Source organism: Halteromyces radiatus, assembly GCF_025201355.1.
Source record: "Halteromyces radiatus strain CBS 162.75 chromosome Unknown BX664scaffold_3, whole genome shotgun sequence".
Taxonomy (NCBI): domain Eukaryota; kingdom Fungi; phylum Mucoromycota; class Mucoromycetes; order Mucorales; family Cunninghamellaceae; genus Halteromyces; species Halteromyces radiatus.
The window spans coordinates 440,582-456,848 of NW_026251689.1; the positions used below are offsets into that span (position 1 = coordinate 440,582).

Genomic DNA, 16,267 nt, shown 5'->3' on the forward strand with positions numbered 1-16,267 from the left:
GGGGGTCTTCTTGTTTGAATATACTAATGACATTCTGTCGCATGAGAGGTGGACGAAGCACTACATTGGCCAAATGTTTCAAAAAAAAAAAAAAAAAAAAAGAGTCAGAAATCAAATGCCACAAGACGTATTTTTATCATTCTCATATACCTTGATTGACACTAATGGAATGGAAGACTGGTTTTGATAACATTTCATGAAAAATATTATTAAAGTGAAAGAGAAAGGTTTTATTTTATACATATGAGGGACCGCTTGTCTAAATAGAGAATAGGCGGAATCCGAAAACAAAGACTAAAATAGGTATGATACATAATAATGGATAATGATAAAAAGAAAAAAAAAGAAAAAGAAAAAGAAAAACTAAATCTGAAAGGGGAGAGGATAAATATATCTATTTCTATTCATTTTGATCCAAGTATTCTTCAGGAGATGGACAAGTACACATCAAGTTACGATCACCATAAGCATCATCCACACGAGATACGGTAGGCCAGAATTTGCGTTCACGAAGACCAGGGACAGGGAAAGCAGCGGTTTCTCTAGAGTAAGGATGATCCCATTTATCGGCCATCATGATTTCCAGGGAATGAGGAGCACTCTTAAGCATATTGTCTTTCTTGGGAAGCTTGCCATCAATCACTTGTTGAATTTCCTTCCGGATACCAATCATAGCATCACAGAAACGATCGAGTTCAATCTTAGATTCGGATTCAGTGGGTTCGATCATCAGGGTATTGGTGACAGGCCATGACATGGTAGGGCTGTGGAATCCATAATCTTGAAGACGCTTAGCAACATCAATAGCTTCAATACCGTATTGTCCAAATGGTCGAATATCCACAATAAATTCGTGACCACACATACCATTTTCGTTGGTGAAAAGAATTTCATAATGAGAAGCAAGTCGGCTAGCCATATAATTTGCATTCAATAAAGCCATCTTGGTAGCATGAGTCAATCCTTCACCACCCATCATCTTAATATAAGCCCATGAGATAGGTAAGATAGAAGCAGAACCATAAGGAGCAGCAGAGATAGGTCCAATAGCATTTTGTCCACCAGTTTTGACCAAAGGATGTCCAGGAAGGAAAGGTTGAAGATGCTCTTTACAAGCAATCTAGAAAATAAATAAATAAATAAATAACCCCATTCTATCTCTTTGCCTTTTTCTTTATTCTGTACTTACAGGACCCATACCAGGACCACCACCACCATGAGGAATACAGAAAGTCTTGTGAAGATTCATATGACAAACATCAGCACCGATTTCACCAGGACTAGTCAATCCAATTTGAGCATTTAGATTTGCACCATCCATGTAGACTTTTTTTTTTAAAAAAAAAAAAAAAAAAGAACAATTATAATTAGCATCAATATTTTAAATACATGTTTTCATTATTTACCTTGACCACCAAATTTGTGTACAACTTCACAAGCTTCAGCAACACCAGTTTCAAACATACCAAAAGTAGATGGGTAAGTGATCATGACAGCAGCCAATTTATCCTTGTTCTTTTCAGCTTTTTCCTTCAAATCAGCCATATCGAGATTGCCTTCAGAATCACACTTGACAATAACGACGTTCATACCAGCCATAGCAGCAGAAGCAGGATTGGTACCATGAGCAGAGATAGGTATCAAACAGACGTTACGATGACCTTCACCACGGGATTCATGATAAGCACGGATACAGCGAAGACCAGCGTATTCACCTTGAGCACCAGAATTGGGTTGAAGAGAGACAGCATCAAAACCAGTGATTTCTTCCAAATCCTTTTCCAATTCATCCAACATAATACGGTAACCAGCAGTTTGATCAACAGGAGCAAAAGGATGAATGTTGGCAAATTCAGGCCATGTGACTGGGATCATTTCAGTAGTGGCATTCAATTTCATAGTACAGCTACCGAGAGGAATCATTGAGTGCACAAGGGACAAATCCTTGTTTTGAAGATGGTGAATGTATCGTAACATTTCGGTTTCAGAATGGTGAGAATTGAAGATTGGATGCTGAAGAATGGCAGAAGTACGTTTCAATTGAGATGGGAAGGCATTCAAACCGTTGTTGAGAATAGTAGCGGCATCATCAATGTTGATTGGTTTATCATCCTTGGCAAAGACCGAGATTAAATCAGATACATCTTTCTTGCTGACGGATTCATCCAAAGTCACTGATACAGTTTGAGGGTTGATGGTACGAAGATTGATACCAAGAGCAAGAGCCTTTTCACATACAGTAGCAGCACTTTCAACCTTGATGGACAAAGTATCAAAATAAGCACCATCGTTGGAAATAGTATGTCCAGATCTGCGAACACCTTCGGCCAAAATTTGAGTCAAGTTGTGGATACGTTGAGCAATAGCTTTGATACCCTATTACCAAAAAAAAAAAAAAAAAAAAAAAAAAAGAAGTGTCAATAGCACGAATAAGATATATATTCTTCTCCTTAACTTACCTCAGGACCATGATAAACAGCATACATAGCAGACATGTTGGCTAAAAGGGCTTGAGCGGTACAAATGTTGCTAGTGGCCTTTTCACGACGAATATGTTGTTCACGAGTTTGAAGAGCGAGACGAAAAGCAGGTTTACCATGAGCATCACGAGAAACACCAACAATACGACCAGGAATACGACGTTTATGTTCTTCCTTACAAGCAAAGAAGGCAGCATGAGGACCACCAAAACCAAGAGGAACACCGAAACGTTGACTGTTACCCAAAGCAATATCAGCACCAAATTCACCAGGAGCCTTCAAAAGAGCCAAAGCCATTAAATCAGTAGCAACAGCCACTTGACCACCAGCACCATGAATAGCAGCAGTTAAATTTTCATAATCTTGAACGGTACCGTGAGTATTGGGATACTATAAAAGGAAAATGAAAAAAAAATATTTTAATAATGTGATTGATCCATTCCTTTTCTATTCTCTCACCCCCTTATATTTATTTGTTTATTTTTTCATTATTATTATTTTTATTTTTATTTTTTTTTTTTTTTACCTGAATCAAAGCACCACAGAGTTGTTTCTTATGTTCATCAAAGTTATAGTTGAAAATATCAGTAACAACGACGTTGATTTTGAAAGCTTCAGCACGAGTCTTGAGACAAGCAATAGTTTGAGGATGACAGTTGATATCAACAATAAAAGTATTCTTCTTGCGATTACCAGCTTGCCAAGTCATCAACATAGCTTCAGCAGCAGCAGTACCTTCATCCAAAAGAGAAGCATTGGCAATAGGTAAACCAGTTAAATCACTAACCATAGTTTGATAGTTAAGTAAAGATTCCAAACGACCTTGAGCAATTTCAGGTTGATAAGGAGTATACTATTAAAATATATATATATGAATATTTTTAATTCCTTATTTCTCTATATTATTATAATTATTATTTTTACCTGAGTATACCAAGCAGGATTTTCCATGATATTACGTAAAATCACGTTTGGCACCACAGTATCAGTATAACCAGTACCAATATAAGAACGATAAACCTTGTTCTTGGAAGCAATAGATTTGAGACGTTCCAATAATTCCTTTTCAGTCATACCTTTAGAAACAGCTAAAGCTTTAGAAGACCGAATAGAAGGAGGAATACTTTTGGCCAATAATTCATCCATATTCTTGACGCCTACTTGTTTCAACATGATATCTACTTCTTCACCACCAGAACCAACATGACGACGTGTAAAAGTATCCAAAGGAGTAAAAGCATTAGAATGAGCCAACCGACGACTTGCTAATAATACATTAGGATTCATTGGTTTCTTTGTTCTGAGACCAGCAGATAATACCAAACGAGTGCTTTGAGTCGCCGACACCAAAGGTATGCCACGTACCAAAGTATGCTTAGACCGTTGACCAAGACGTGACAACATATTTATATATATATAAAAGAAAAGTTCTTTTCTAATATAAAGAAGAAAAAGAAAGAAAAAAAGAAAAAAAAAAAAACAAAAAAAAAAATAAAAATAAAAATAAAAAAAAAAAGATTGGAAGATATCACTTTTATTCAATATCTACTTCCACCGAGTCAAAAAAAAAAAATCCACATTAAGACACCGCTCAGTGCGTTGATAGGAAGAGAAGAGCTCCACTGAGTCAAAGGTCACTACCAAATACTGCAGTTTTTTTTTTACTGGTTCCCCTAAATTCATTCCACCGAGTAAATTTTTTTTTTTTAAACAATCCAGGTTGTAACATCATAGTGTCACATTCCATTATGTCTTTTTTTTTCCCTTTCTTTTTTAGATCTTATCAATTATAAAAGACAATACTAGTTGAATAATTCATGATTTTTATTAAATCACTGAGCGTAAATCAGGATCCCCAAATCCAGGAACATCCCCACATCATCAGATCACTTTTTTGATGTTATTGTTTAAAAAAGTTAAAATCCTCTACTTTCATTCTCCGTCTTTTTCTTTATTTTCTTCCTGTAATAGTATCCTTTCAAAGTCTTAAATAACAAATTTTATATCACCATAGTAAACTATTTTTTTTTTTTACTTTTGGAACAACCCCGTAATTCTATTGACATGAAAAAAAAACCAATAAATGATCTATATAAACTATTACTAATACTAACATTAAGCTATTGTAATTTAAGGATTCTTCGGTCTACTTCATCACCAATATAAGTAATAGAATGATTCCAACTTGATACAACTTGTTTGATGGTATCGAGTAAAGAGTTTTGATTCACCTATATATAAAAAAAAGTCAACATCACATCCTTCTCTCTCTCTCTCTTTTTATGTATTTACCTTGTTTTCAAATAGAACTAAACCAATATCTGATGTTGTAATGTCCTTGATCAATTTCTTTTGTAATGCAGGCTTAAAAGCTTCTTTTCCTTGACGGCACTTTATTTGAAGTTGAAGTAATGATTTTTTAGCCACAGCATGATTCATCATCACCTTGTTTGCCTATAATAATTGCCCACCAAAAAAAAAAAAAAAAAAAAAAAAGACATTAGGGATTCATTCCTCCATCTCATCATCATTAGCATTTCACACTTACAACAATATCACCATTTTCATTTTCGGATGCCTTGCGCTTTGCGTCTTTGTTTGTTAATCCAATAGTACGATTCATGATTTCTAATAATACTGATCCATAATTGAATGCCTATGAAAAAATTGAGAATCAATAAAAATAAATGATCAATTACTTGATTCATTTCAACTTTACCTCTAGTATGATGGATATATTGTGGAAACCATTCCAGGAAGCTACTAAATCTTGTTCCGCCAATTGATTGACTAATATAGAATAACAAAAAAAAAAGAAAAGAAAAGAAAAGAAAAGAAAAGAAAAGAAAAGAATAATAGAAATACAATTGAGTATAATAGATCTATAAATAGTCATCATTTATGAGAATCATTCATCCTACCTTGTTCTTCCAATAGAGTCAACGATTTTTGAAGATAATCAGCCGTTTTTTCGGATTCTTTATATCAGAATAAAATAAATAATTGGCATTTAATAGGTCACATCTATTTCTTCTATCGTCATGTCCTTTTTTTTATTATTATTATTATTACCTGTAGAGCGAGTGTTAGGATCCTTCATTAAAACCAAAGCCAAAGAGAGATAGTGTACATAATTCGCCAACCAATATTCTTGAATGGTAACCTACCAAAATAATAATAATAATAATCAATATACCATATCAATTTATAATTCCCTTGTTGATTACCTTTTCCTTCCACTCTTTTTCTTGTAAAAATTCCGTATACTTCTGAACAAGACCAGGAAGATCTTTTGTCTCCTTTGTATCACACGCTGCAACCAAAACTTGCATGATGATAGAAAACAAATGAAGCCAAGTAGACTAAATCAAAGAATAATGAGTGTCAATTTCTTTCTTTTTGGTACATGTGCACTATAATAAAAAGTTTCACTTTTTTTTTTCTTTTTCAACTTACATTGGTCGATATAGCTGGCTTGATCAGTTCTTGAGCAGAGAGTTGACCATTTGGATTACAATTCATCATCACCTTGAAGTCTCTATTGTCTGCCTTGCTTGCTATATATTCATCTATAGAATAAAGAAAGAATAAAAATAAACATCAAGTTCATCATTCTGATCCAATAGTTTTTAGTCCTATACCATCTAATTTCAACATTGGAATATCCAATTCTTGAAAGTGTTGAACTGCATATTTGGATTGAAAGGAGGAGTTCAAAGCATCTACACGTAATAATTCGATTCTAGAAATAGCATGTTGTAACGAATTATCTAATCTTGATCGAAATTCAATGAATTCTTGAATCTAATAATATAAAGTATTTAGTCAATACGCCCATCTACACCATTATATTCTGACACGTACACACACACACACACAAAAAGAAAAAAAAAAGGATGCATTACCTTTGAGAAGGTTCCGAATTTGTAAGCCTGGACCAGCATATCAGGGGTCTATACATTAATAAACAGGTTTAAGGAAATGATAATATGAATAAAATTATCTAAACGGTTAAAATCAAGTATAAACGCATAACTGACCTCTACATCATTGCTTTTGTAAATCATCATTGAATCATAAAGATGAGATTCTAATTCATTGACACAACCAAGGGAAATAAGACGATCAGTAAAGTAATGAAGCATAGTGTCGAATTGAATTTGCTTGATATCCATAGTCTTGTAGATAGCGAAAGCACGAGATGACACACCAAGAACGATATACAATCGAACGAGAGCCAATTTGATTTGAAAATTGTAGATACTTTTTACTAAGGCCATTTCCAATAAAGTAGTAGCTTGGATGAGTAATTCTGGTTTCTTATATTCCAAGTAGAGATCATATAACGTATGGGAAGCCAGAACAACAAAATCATCACCATATTGATATTCGGTCTTTTCAAGTCCTTCGCCTACAAAAAAAAAAAAAAAAAAAAAAAAAAAAAAAAAAAAAAGAAGTTAAGAGATTATTTGAATTTAATTCTCCAATATATTATTTTACCTAAAGGTAGTGCATCCTGATATAATTCCCATAGTTCTGTCACATAAGACAATCCTGATTTCAGATCATCACTCGGAATCAACCCCAAGAATCGCTCCATTTTGTAAATGTTGACTTTTTTGTATACATTTTTTATCTTTCCAGGCTTGTATAAAAAAAAAAAGATATGATTAGTTTTATAAATGGCTTTTTTTTTCCTTATTTCTTATTTATTTTATCTATTTACCTTTTCAGTAGTATCCTTGATAGTTTCCCGTAAGGCAGAGATAAATGATTTGGCTTTATCCTTATCTTGTCGCAAAAAGGTGATATATGTTTGTAGATCTTCAAAACAGCAACTCTTGGAACCAAATCGTTCAAAATAAAGTATAATGTGATCCAATATCAGTTTTTCATCTTGTAAAAAAAAAAGGAAAAAGAAAGAAAGGTTAATTTCCATCAATGTCTATTTCTTTTGTTTCTTACCAATGGATAGATTCTTTTGAATTCTATAATCGAATTCCAACTCTGCTAAAAAGGGACCTCGTTTCAATAAAGAGGATGTGAGTGTGGATTGCTGCAATTCGGCCATTAAGGATCTGGTTTTATCCAAAATAGTGTCATCTTGTTTATTTAGAGATTTTTCTAATAAACCAAAAGTAGCGTCAAAATAAGCAAGCCAATTGATCCAATCATCCGAGTTTTCCTTGAGAGCTTTTTCACTTGATACCAAGACTTGATCCCATTTTTCATTCTTCAGTTCTAATTCAACCTTGATTTGACACACTTCAGGATCACGTAATGCTGTTTCACCAAGAGGAGTATCGAATAACGCCAATGCTTCTTGATACTTATTTTGATCCATCAAGATGAGAAGGAAAAGTCGCATATGTTCCACTTCCACAAGTCGTTTTTCTTCTTGAGCCTTTGTCATCATTCGTTCCGCAAGTATATATGATAATTTATTCCCGTGTTGTCCCTGAATAATATATATATGAGTATCAAACCTTCTCTATATTATGAAGCGATTTTTTTTTTTTTTTTTACCTGAAGAGCTAATGACATAATGGCCCAGAATAAGTACTTGTCCTTTTTGAATACACGTTGCAATTTAACAGCAGCTTGTTGTTGTCCCTTATAGTCATTGTTTCGTACCATAGCCATAAACCATTGTACTCCAAATTCTTCATTCTTAGGTTGAGCATTGAATACATTTTTATATAGATCTACCATACAATGACCTAAAATAACCAATAAAAAAATAAAATAAGACACGTATTCAATCCTTGATATATTACCGTTTACATACTCATTCCAAGTTCTGAATAAGCCATACCAATGGCTCGAAGGGAAGCGTCATCTGTGGGAACGGATTTCTTCACTTGTAAACATAGATCCTTTGCTTCTTCTTCTTTTCCAGTTCGAACTAAGACTATGGCTTTCAAAGCCTGCAATAAGAGAATGAGTGAGTTTATCAAAGTTTCCTTCTTTTTTTTTTTTTTTTTTTTTTTTACCTTGACAAGAGACCAATTAGGTGTTTTTTTCAATAACTTATTAGCATGTTGTAAAGCAAGTTTAAATTGACCATCGTCAATAGCATCTAATAAAAGAAATGTTGTGAGTTTTCCAAGTTTGTATAAAGGTAATATTATATTGTTGTACCATAAAGAGGTCGAAGTTTCCTCTCTGTGACATAGTCAAATGTCATTACTAACAAAGAGTTTGTTTGTGTATTAAGGGAAAGAAAGAAATAAAAATAAAAATAAAAATAAAAATGTTTGTATATCAAATGTAAGACGGAAATTGAAAACAGCCACCAGTTGGGAGGGTCTCGAAAGACCCAAAAATAACATCAGCATAATATGCTCTATATATATTTTGTATATTGAACAAATATATTGAAATTTACAGATATCAAATGATATATTTTATTGTACTAAAACAAAGAGTGAACTAGATTGTGAATACAAAAGAAAGAGGGAGATAGTAAAAAAAAAGAAAAAAAAAGAAAAGATGAAAGGTAGGAAGAGGTGGATATTCGGTAAAATAATAATAAAGAGAAAGCTAAAGCGAAAAAATATAAATCTAATCTACTTCATTGATTTGACAGGAACTAATAATAATAATAAAAAAAAAAAAAAAAGGAAAAGTTTTTAGTTCTTGGGTTGAATCTTGAATTCTTGAGATTGGAAGTCGCAAACAGCGTCAGCATGCTTGTTGGAAGTGGCTTCGATTCTACAAAAAAAAAAAAAAAAAAAAGAAAGGAAAGAGTTAATAATATTAATCTATTGATATGTATATATATTTAAAAATGATTTACCGGTAGAAGTAGGTAGCACTGGGGTCAATATGTTCTTGAGGAATGACGATGTGATCCTTAAGAGTAAAGTAGTTACCAAGATCTTCAACACCTTCCCAGGCATTTTGAACAAGAGTGGATTGACCATTGACAACCTTGTACAAATCAACCTTCTTCAATTCATCAGTTTGGGAAGAAGAATCACGTTTGATCATGATACGAGAATGTTCACCTTCAGTAAAGACTTGATCTTTGGCAGGATATTGAACAGTAAGACCGAAACAACCCTTGGCATGTTTGGGATTGTAGATAGATTCATCATCCAAGTTTTCAGCATATTCAGTCAAACCAGCAGCATTAGTGTGACTAGCAGTAGTAACCTTGAATGTATGAGAAGTTTGTAAACAATCAGGACCATGCATACCATTAACTTGATTGGTAACCCAAACACTAAAATATATAATAGATATATTTAGTATCATAAAACTAATATATATATATAAAAAGTAATTATATATATAATAATTACCGGTAATAGTATTGACCAGCAGCGGTATTGGAAGGAATTTGATCATCAATAGAAGCATCAGTAGTTAAAGGTTGGCTACCCTTCCATACATTTTGAACATATTTAGCAGAACCATCAGAGGCAACAGAGTATAACTAAACAATAATAATAGATATATAAATTGATAAAGTTAATTAAATATCAAATAGAATATATTATTTATATATATTACATCCAAACCAGTAATAGTCTTTTGGTGAGAATCGTTAGGTTGATTGTCTAAGTTTAAATTGATAGATAAAGAGTAAGAAATAATTGGAAATAATTTTTTTTTCTATTCTTAGAGACTTACGAACACTGATATGAGCATTGCTACCAGCAACGAAAACAGCATTACCATCAGGAGTAGGAACAGAAAGACCTATTTATTTAATAAAGGTAAATATATATATCTATTTTATATAATATTTTATAAAATATTTTATAATATTTACCACCACACCATTGCTTCATAGCAGAAGCATATTCATCAGCATTGACAGTAGCAATAGCAGTGAATAAAAGAGCAGAGGCAGTAGCAATAGAAAACTTCATGATATAAAGGAAAGAGGGGTTTGACGTAAGGAGTGGCAACAAAGAGAAAAAAGAAATATATAAAAAGTAGAAAAGGGAAAAAAAAAAAAAGAAAAAGAGAAACAATTGAAAGGACTTTCTTACTAGTCATATCATAATACTAGACCCACCTCGGAGACCGAAATAACAAGCTCAATGTTACACATTGTCCACCAAGTATTAATTAGCGAAGATATTATTAGAACAAGTTTATATATCTCAATAGTTTTTATATATAATGATATCTTTCTAAAACAAATCATACACTTCATTTGTTTAATAACAAGGAAATCAACCCTTTTCTTTTTTTTTTTTTTTGAATAATTGTAAAAATCATGATCCAAATCATAAAATATAATAATAATATAACACTGCATTCAAATTTTCAGTCTAAAGTTGAAACCTTTTTTTTTTCTCTCTCTCTCTCTCTTTGATACACTACTGAACAGATTTGGATTAGACAAAATGATTATCTTACACATGGTTGTTGGTGATGGCAACTCCAAAATTCAATCAAAAGGCGGAACATCAATTCATTTCCTTTTTTGTTTTTTTTTTTTGTTTTTTTTTTTTTTTTTTACAAAGTGGCTTGCGACTGAGTTTTTTTTTTATTGATATAGTCAAGGGGAAAAATAGATGAGAGAGAGAGAGAGAAAGAGAGAGAAGAGAAGGGAAATTCAAACTTATTTTGTGTTTTTGTTTTTCTTTTTTTTTTTTTTTTTTTCTCTTTATATTATATATAATGAAATTGAAACAACTAAAAGTACGACCTAAGAAACTTCTTGAATCTAGTCCATGTATTGTTGAAATGGGTGCTTTATTTGAATGTTGGGCTTCTGCTGGTGTTGACGATAAACGATGTATTACTACTGCTAAATCTTTAACTGATTGTTTAGCCAAACCAGTAAGTATAATATTAAATATATATCAATAATCTAATATTATTATTATTATTATTATAGGTTAAAAAAACGAAAAAACAAAATACCATCAATTATCATTTGGCTCGTTTAAGCAAACAAACTTAGAAAATTATTATGCACAATACTTAGATACACTTTCTATTTTTTTTTCTTCTACATATAGTCTACATATAGTAAAAAATCATTGATTCATTCAAAAAGAAACATAATCACTTATCTTTCCCTTCCTTCATTCTCCTTTTGTATCATACATTTTTCTTTCTTTTTACCCTTCCAAATAAAAATATATATAATTTTTTTTTCTTTTTCAAAAATAGTTTATTTTCAATAGAAATATGAAATAATCCAGTCAAACTCCTTCAACCTATCTCACTGCTTTTGGACAGAGGGCTGATCTCAACCCAAAAAGGTAATACAGCTCAGCGACCATGTTACACCGTGCATGGAAAGTTAGATCTTTTTTCTCTTTATTTTTTTTTTTGTTCTCCCTCTTTTTTTTTCTTTTCCTTTTCCTTTTTTTTTTTCTTTTTTTTTTCTAATTAATTATATCCATTCATTATTTATACAAAAACAATAAAAAAAAATAATATGACTGAAGACCCACCAAGTCCAATACCTTTATTTGATAAAGATACCAATGTCAACCATTCTTCAAAAATATTATTGTCGTCACCTTCTCATTTATCAGTAGAAACGTTTACAGAACAACCTTCAACAACTATGAACTTGTCAACAGATATAAAACCTTCCACTACTACTACATCTCCAGTTTATTCCAATATACCTTATATCTCTAATAATGATACCGTTTTGGAACCACCTTCTTTCAACTTTTTACCTTTTACTCTTGAAAAACAACCACCTGATGATCAATACTATGCACTTTTATCTAATTTATCTGAACAATTTATTTATTGGATCAAAATTGTATCTGGATCAAGAAAACTCTTTTGTACTGATGAATATCCTTTTAGTTTTACTGGTGAAGAAGCCGTGGTAAGTTTCTCAATACCTTCATCTCATCTTTGATTGTTTTGAATCTTATTTTTTATTTTATTGGATTTTTCGGTATTGCCTTTTTTTGGGAATGATGTGGATTTTATAGCATATTATTCGGTCTCTGGTCTCCGAAGGTTACAAAGACAAATTCTATCGCCACATAGCAAGAACTTTGATGAATCTCCAGCCTCCTTTATTTGAACCTCTCCCTTATTCTGAAAGATCTCTCAAGAAGAACACGTTCTATGATACCTCAAAAGAATTTTATACTCTAAATGAATCTACTCTTGGTTTAGGTCGTGATGGTTTGGCTCAAGGTATTTATTATCCATTATCTCGATGTTATACCCCAAGATGTACTGGAAATGATGCCTGTTATTCTCCTTGCTGTCCTCATAGAACCGGTCCAAAAAAACAACAACAACAACAACAAAAAACATCAAATACTTCCTCTTCTTCATCATCATCTTCTTCATTGAAAATACAAAGTGATATTCATCGTGCTATATCTTTGACATCTTCTTTAGCTTCATCTCATGATACGGTACAGAAAAATAGGAAAAAGAAGAAAAAAAAATGAAATGGGAAAGAGGCGCAATTCTGTCACAATATATCTACACAGAAAATTTAACTCATGAACTTTGTTTTTTTTTTTTTCTCTTAAATTCAAACTTAGGCACTTTCCCGAGCTTGGTCAGCAATGATACCAAGAGATATTCTACAAAATACACCAGAAATCGAAGTTAAACGACAAGAAGCTATTCATGAGTTGATATATACCGAAGAAGATTACGTTCGTGATTTGAATCTATTGGATGAAGTAAGAATCTTATTATAAAATAAAATGAAATCGATGGTGATACTAATCGTTTCTAATTACCATTTTTGAAACAAAAGCTATTTGCTAAGCCATTGACGACAGCACAATGTATTGAACCTGAACGACGATCTGATTTTTGTGAAAACGTATTTGGTAACTATTTGGAGTTGATTGAATTACATCGAGGCTTGTACAAAGATCTTCGTGATTATCAAGGTTTATGTCAAGCTCGTGGTGGTTTTATTGGTCGTATTGGGAATATTTTTTTACAACATGTATCTCGATTTGAAGCAATCTATCTAAAATATGGTCCGAATGTAGTGCTTGCTGATTACAATGTCAAGAAAGAAGCTGGTGGGAACATTCTTTTCCAAAACTTTATTCGAGAAAAGGAAAAACAAGCGGAAACAAGAAAGTTACCCTTCCGCCACTTTTTGGTGCTACCAGTAACAAGATTGCAACGTTATTCTCTTCTTTTGGATGCGGTCTACAAGCGAACACCCGATGATCATCCTGACAAAAAAGATTTGTCCACAGTAACTTCTATTCTTCTCAATGTTGTGACACAAATGGATAGACAAGCCGCGGAATCTAAACGCCGATTACGACTCTTACAAGTACACGATCAACTTCAATTCAAACAACCAAGTAACAATAATGGTGTACAATCACAACAATCGTCTTATCAAACAGTAGATGATCTTCAACTTTTGGTACCGGAACGACAATTAATTTATGAAGGCACAGTGACTCGACGATCACAATTAATGGAATCCATTACACTACACTTATTTTTATTCGACCACATGTTAATCATGACCAAGCCAAAACGATCAAATAAGCAATCATCATCCAATGTTTTCTCCAGTAGTCCTCCTCCACCTCTTCCTTCTCATGGCGATATTTCTGGTGGTTTCAGCTTGGCTCCATTATCGATGATCAATCCTTCTACTGATTATTGTAGCTATACCATTTCCAAATCACCGATTCCCCTGAATTTGTTGTACATTCAAGGTTGTGAAGGCTTTGTTTTGGGCGACTATTCTACAACAACAATATCGTCGTCATCGTCATCTGATCATCCTATATCCGAAAGTGGTAACAACGCACCATCATCTCCGTTACCGTCTATGCGTTTCAAATCAAATAACAATGGTGCTTCTCCTACACATCTGACTTTACGCCACTTGGGACGTCATGGAGACGATTATGTCATTTATACTGATTCATCTCAACAACAACTCGCATGGAAAACACATATCATACAAGCCAAAGCCCAATGGGAAAAGAATCATCTAAAAAACCAAGTATTTGAAATACAATGTTTGACAGATCATACTTTTGGGTCCGACTTGTCAGCAGGAAAGGTGATTACTACTGCACCATTTGGTAAGTGCGAAAGGAATAAGAATGAAAATGCATATATACATATATTATAAGTAATGATCTCAATCTCATTTTTCTTTTTTCTTTTTTTTTTTTTTTTGAATGGAATACTAGTGAGCTCTAGTGGCAAACATATGGTAGTACTAAGCACAGCACATGGATTATGGATGGGAAGTATGGATGGAACAATTCCTTATCAACAAATTATGGCTTTACAGAACATCACACAAATCGATGTTATGCAAGACTGTCATATCCTTTTGGTTTTAGCAGGTAAAAAAAAAAAAAAAAAATACATGATTACAAAGGAGATCTGAATACTAACAAAGTCTTTACTTTTTTTTTTTTGTTTTCCTTATAGATAAAACATTGATGGCTTACGCTTTGGAATATCTGGATCCAAGTACCAAGAAAAAAGGTCATATCGCTCAAAAGGTATCACAACATGTACAATTCTTCTCCTGTGGTATATCGGCAGGACGATCATTACTGGTGACAATGAAACGAAAAGGAATGGATAGTCATTTCAAAGCATATGAACCATACTGTGGCGATTTAAGAGATCCAAAGAATCAAAAATTCCTCAACAAGACTGGTTTTTTAGGCAAAGCACAATCATGGTTTCGATTATATAAGGTAAAAAAAAAAAAAATCATGAAATGAAAATAAGGAAATCAAGACTAACTCACTTTATATATATATATATGGGTGGATATAGCCATTTTATATTGGAGCTGAAGCATCTGCGATACAACTTTTGAAAGCAAGATTGGCCATTGTATGTGAACGTGGATTTGAAATCATTGATTTGGATGCTTTACATGATATTCGTAATCTACCAGACACGGTTAATGATCGCGACTTTGATTTTTTGGCGGAGGCTGGTTCGACAATGACAGGAAAACCCTTGGCGATGTTCAAATGTCCTGATGGCTTCCTCTTGTGTTATCAAGGTTTCTTTTTCTTGGTGGATTATAAAGGTAGTTACTATCGAAACCGATATGATAAGATCGAATGGGTTGGACATCCACATGCAGTAGCCTTTTATCATCCTTATATTGTGGCATTCGATTCTCAATTGATTGAAATTCGACACATTGGCACCGTAAGTGTGAACAAGAAAAAAAAAAACTATATCTATTGATATCAAAGATATTCATCTCTTTTTTTTTTTATCATTATTATATAGGGTGAATTGGTTCAAGTATTAGCAGGAACTGATATTCAAAGTTTATGTATGTCTCCTGCTTTACACGGTGTGATGGCTCATCCTTATGATTCTGGTCATCAATACGTCTTTGAGTTAGTACCCAAATCATCTTGATTTAGATCAACAACCATCACCATATATACCTTATACCACTTACTTTTAGTCGACAAATATATATATCTCTTTTTGTATCATCTCCTCTATCGTTACGCTTTTTTTATTTTTTACTTTACCTTCTTATTTAATGTATATATCTATTTATATATCAAATTTCATTTTTAATAAACCATACATTTATATATACCCAAAAAAAAAATCTATATCATGAAAAGGTGTTGCTTCTGAGTCTCAAGGCAGGTTGATACTTATTAAAAATTGGCGAATACTCCTTCGCTCTTTTTTCGCTTCTCTTTCCGAATACCATCACTTTTTTTTTTTCCTAGCCTAAAATTCCTCTTCTTTCTTCTCTTGTCTTCACTTTCCCTTTCTTGGCTCCCATTGAATAACCTGCTATACGGATTTACATTGGTGAACATCATACTCTTTTTTTT

General features: G+C 32.7%; 5 protein-coding genes across 5 annotated transcripts; 2 read left to right on the forward strand and 3 right to left on the reverse strand.

Annotated features, from left to right (window-relative positions):
- Positions 1-274: 274 nt before the first annotated feature.
- BX664DRAFT_293796 (glycine dehydrogenase) lies at positions 275-3,939 on the reverse strand. The gene is made up of 6 exons (XM_051542066.1): positions 3,405-3,939; positions 3,007-3,333; positions 2,460-2,870; positions 1,407-2,376; positions 1,190-1,326; positions 275-1,120 (listed from the first exon to the last, which is right to left on the reverse strand). Exons 1-6 carry the CDS (start codon positions 3,882-3,884, stop codon positions 401-403), a joined length of 3,045 nt encoding a protein of 1,014 aa, XP_051401072.1. The 5' UTR covers positions 3,885-3,939; the 3' UTR covers positions 275-400.
- Positions 3,940-4,180: 241 nt separating this feature from the next.
- Positions 4,181-8,703, reverse strand: BX664DRAFT_327734 (N-acetyltransferase B complex non catalytic subunit-domain-containing protein). Its single transcript, XM_051544466.1, has 18 exons — positions 8,622-8,703; positions 8,474-8,559; positions 8,269-8,407; positions 8,007-8,200; positions 7,446-7,938; positions 7,207-7,376; positions 6,981-7,125; positions 6,521-6,891; positions 6,386-6,433; positions 6,122-6,284; positions 5,937-6,049; positions 5,708-5,842; positions 5,553-5,643; positions 5,402-5,458; positions 5,200-5,270; positions 5,029-5,136; positions 4,773-4,934; positions 4,181-4,711 (listed from the first exon to the last, which is right to left on the reverse strand). The coding sequence occupies exons 1-18, from the start codon at positions 8,665-8,667 to the stop codon at positions 4,601-4,603; spliced, it is 2,703 nt and encodes a 900-aa protein (XP_051401073.1). The 5' UTR covers positions 8,668-8,703; the 3' UTR covers positions 4,181-4,600.
- A 358-nt stretch (positions 8,704-9,061) lies between these two features.
- On the reverse strand, positions 9,062-10,437 carry BX664DRAFT_277004 (uncharacterized protein). The gene is made up of 6 exons (XM_051541346.1): positions 10,261-10,437; positions 10,119-10,187; positions 9,999-10,045; positions 9,788-9,921; positions 9,280-9,708; positions 9,062-9,194 (listed from the first exon to the last, which is right to left on the reverse strand). Exons 1-6 carry the CDS (start codon positions 10,358-10,360, stop codon positions 9,113-9,115), a joined length of 861 nt encoding a protein of 286 aa, XP_051401074.1. The 5' UTR covers positions 10,361-10,437; the 3' UTR covers positions 9,062-9,112.
- A 654-nt stretch (positions 10,438-11,091) lies between these two features.
- Positions 11,092-11,820, forward strand: BX664DRAFT_327743 (uncharacterized protein). Its single transcript, XM_051544467.1, has 2 exons — positions 11,092-11,282; positions 11,341-11,820. Exons 1-2 carry the CDS (start codon positions 11,121-11,123, stop codon positions 11,404-11,406), a joined length of 228 nt encoding a protein of 75 aa, XP_051401075.1. The 5' UTR covers positions 11,092-11,120; the 3' UTR covers positions 11,407-11,820.
- Positions 11,821-11,859: 39 nt separating this feature from the next.
- Positions 11,860-16,020, forward strand: BX664DRAFT_384169 (uncharacterized protein). Its single transcript, XM_051549167.1, has 8 exons — positions 11,860-12,297; positions 12,407-12,844; positions 12,977-13,120; positions 13,198-14,509; positions 14,621-14,779; positions 14,868-15,142; positions 15,225-15,611; positions 15,696-16,020. The coding sequence occupies exons 1-8, from the start codon at positions 11,890-11,892 to the stop codon at positions 15,828-15,830; spliced, it is 3,258 nt and encodes a 1,085-aa protein (XP_051401076.1). The 5' UTR covers positions 11,860-11,889; the 3' UTR covers positions 15,831-16,020.
- The last annotated feature ends 247 nt before the right edge of the window (positions 16,021-16,267 follow it).

Bases quoted from the DNA above. Each gene is read 5' to 3' on its own strand.
- BX664DRAFT_293796 (XM_051542066.1), bottom strand. From the start codon at position 3,884: ATGTTGTCACGTCTTGGTCAACGGTCTAAGCATACTTTGGTACGTGGC. The intron at 2,377-2,459 runs GTAAGTTAAGGA...TTTTGGTAATAG, and splicing joins CTGTTTATCATGGTCCTGAG to GGTATCAAAGCTATTGCTCA. The intron at 1,327-1,406 runs GTAAATAATGAA...TAAAAAAAAAAG, and splicing joins ACACAAATTTGGTGGTCAAG to TCTACATGGATGGTGCAAAT.
- BX664DRAFT_327734 (XM_051544466.1), bottom strand. From the start codon at position 8,667: ATGACATTTGACTATGTCACAGAGAGGAAACTTCGACCTCTTTATG. The intron at 6,434-6,520 runs GTCAGTTATGCG...ATTAATGTATAG, and splicing joins ACAAAAGCAATGATGTAGAG to ACCCCTGATATGCTGGTCCA. The intron at 5,459-5,552 runs GTAATAATAATA...TCTGATATAAAG, and splicing joins TCCTAACACTCGCTCTACAG to AATCCGAAAAAACGGCTGAT.
- BX664DRAFT_277004 (XM_051541346.1), bottom strand. From the start codon at position 10,360: ATGAAGTTTTCTATTGCTACTGCCTCTGCTCTTTTATTCACTGCTATT. The intron at 10,046-10,118 runs GTAAGTCTCTAA...ATTTAAACTTAG, and splicing joins CAATGCTCATATCAGTGTTC to ACAATCAACCTAACGATTCT. The intron at 9,922-9,998 runs GTAATATATATA...ATTATTGTTTAG, and splicing joins AGACTATTACTGGTTTGGAT to TTATACTCTGTTGCCTCTGA.
- BX664DRAFT_327743 (XM_051544467.1), top strand. From the start codon at position 11,121: ATGAAATTGAAACAACTAAAAGTACGACCTAAGAAACTTCTTGAATCT. The intron at 11,283-11,340 runs GTAAGTATAATA...TTATTATTATAG, and splicing joins CTGATTGTTTAGCCAAACCA to GTTAAAAAAACGAAAAAACA.
- BX664DRAFT_384169 (XM_051549167.1), top strand. From the start codon at position 11,890: ATGACTGAAGACCCACCAAGTCCAATACCTTTATTTGATAAAGATACC. The intron at 12,845-12,976 runs GTACAGAAAAAT...ATTCAAACTTAG, and splicing joins TAGCTTCATCTCATGATACG to GCACTTTCCCGAGCTTGGTC. The intron at 15,612-15,695 runs GTAAGTGTGAAC...ATTATTATATAG, and splicing joins AAATTCGACACATTGGCACC to GGTGAATTGGTTCAAGTATT.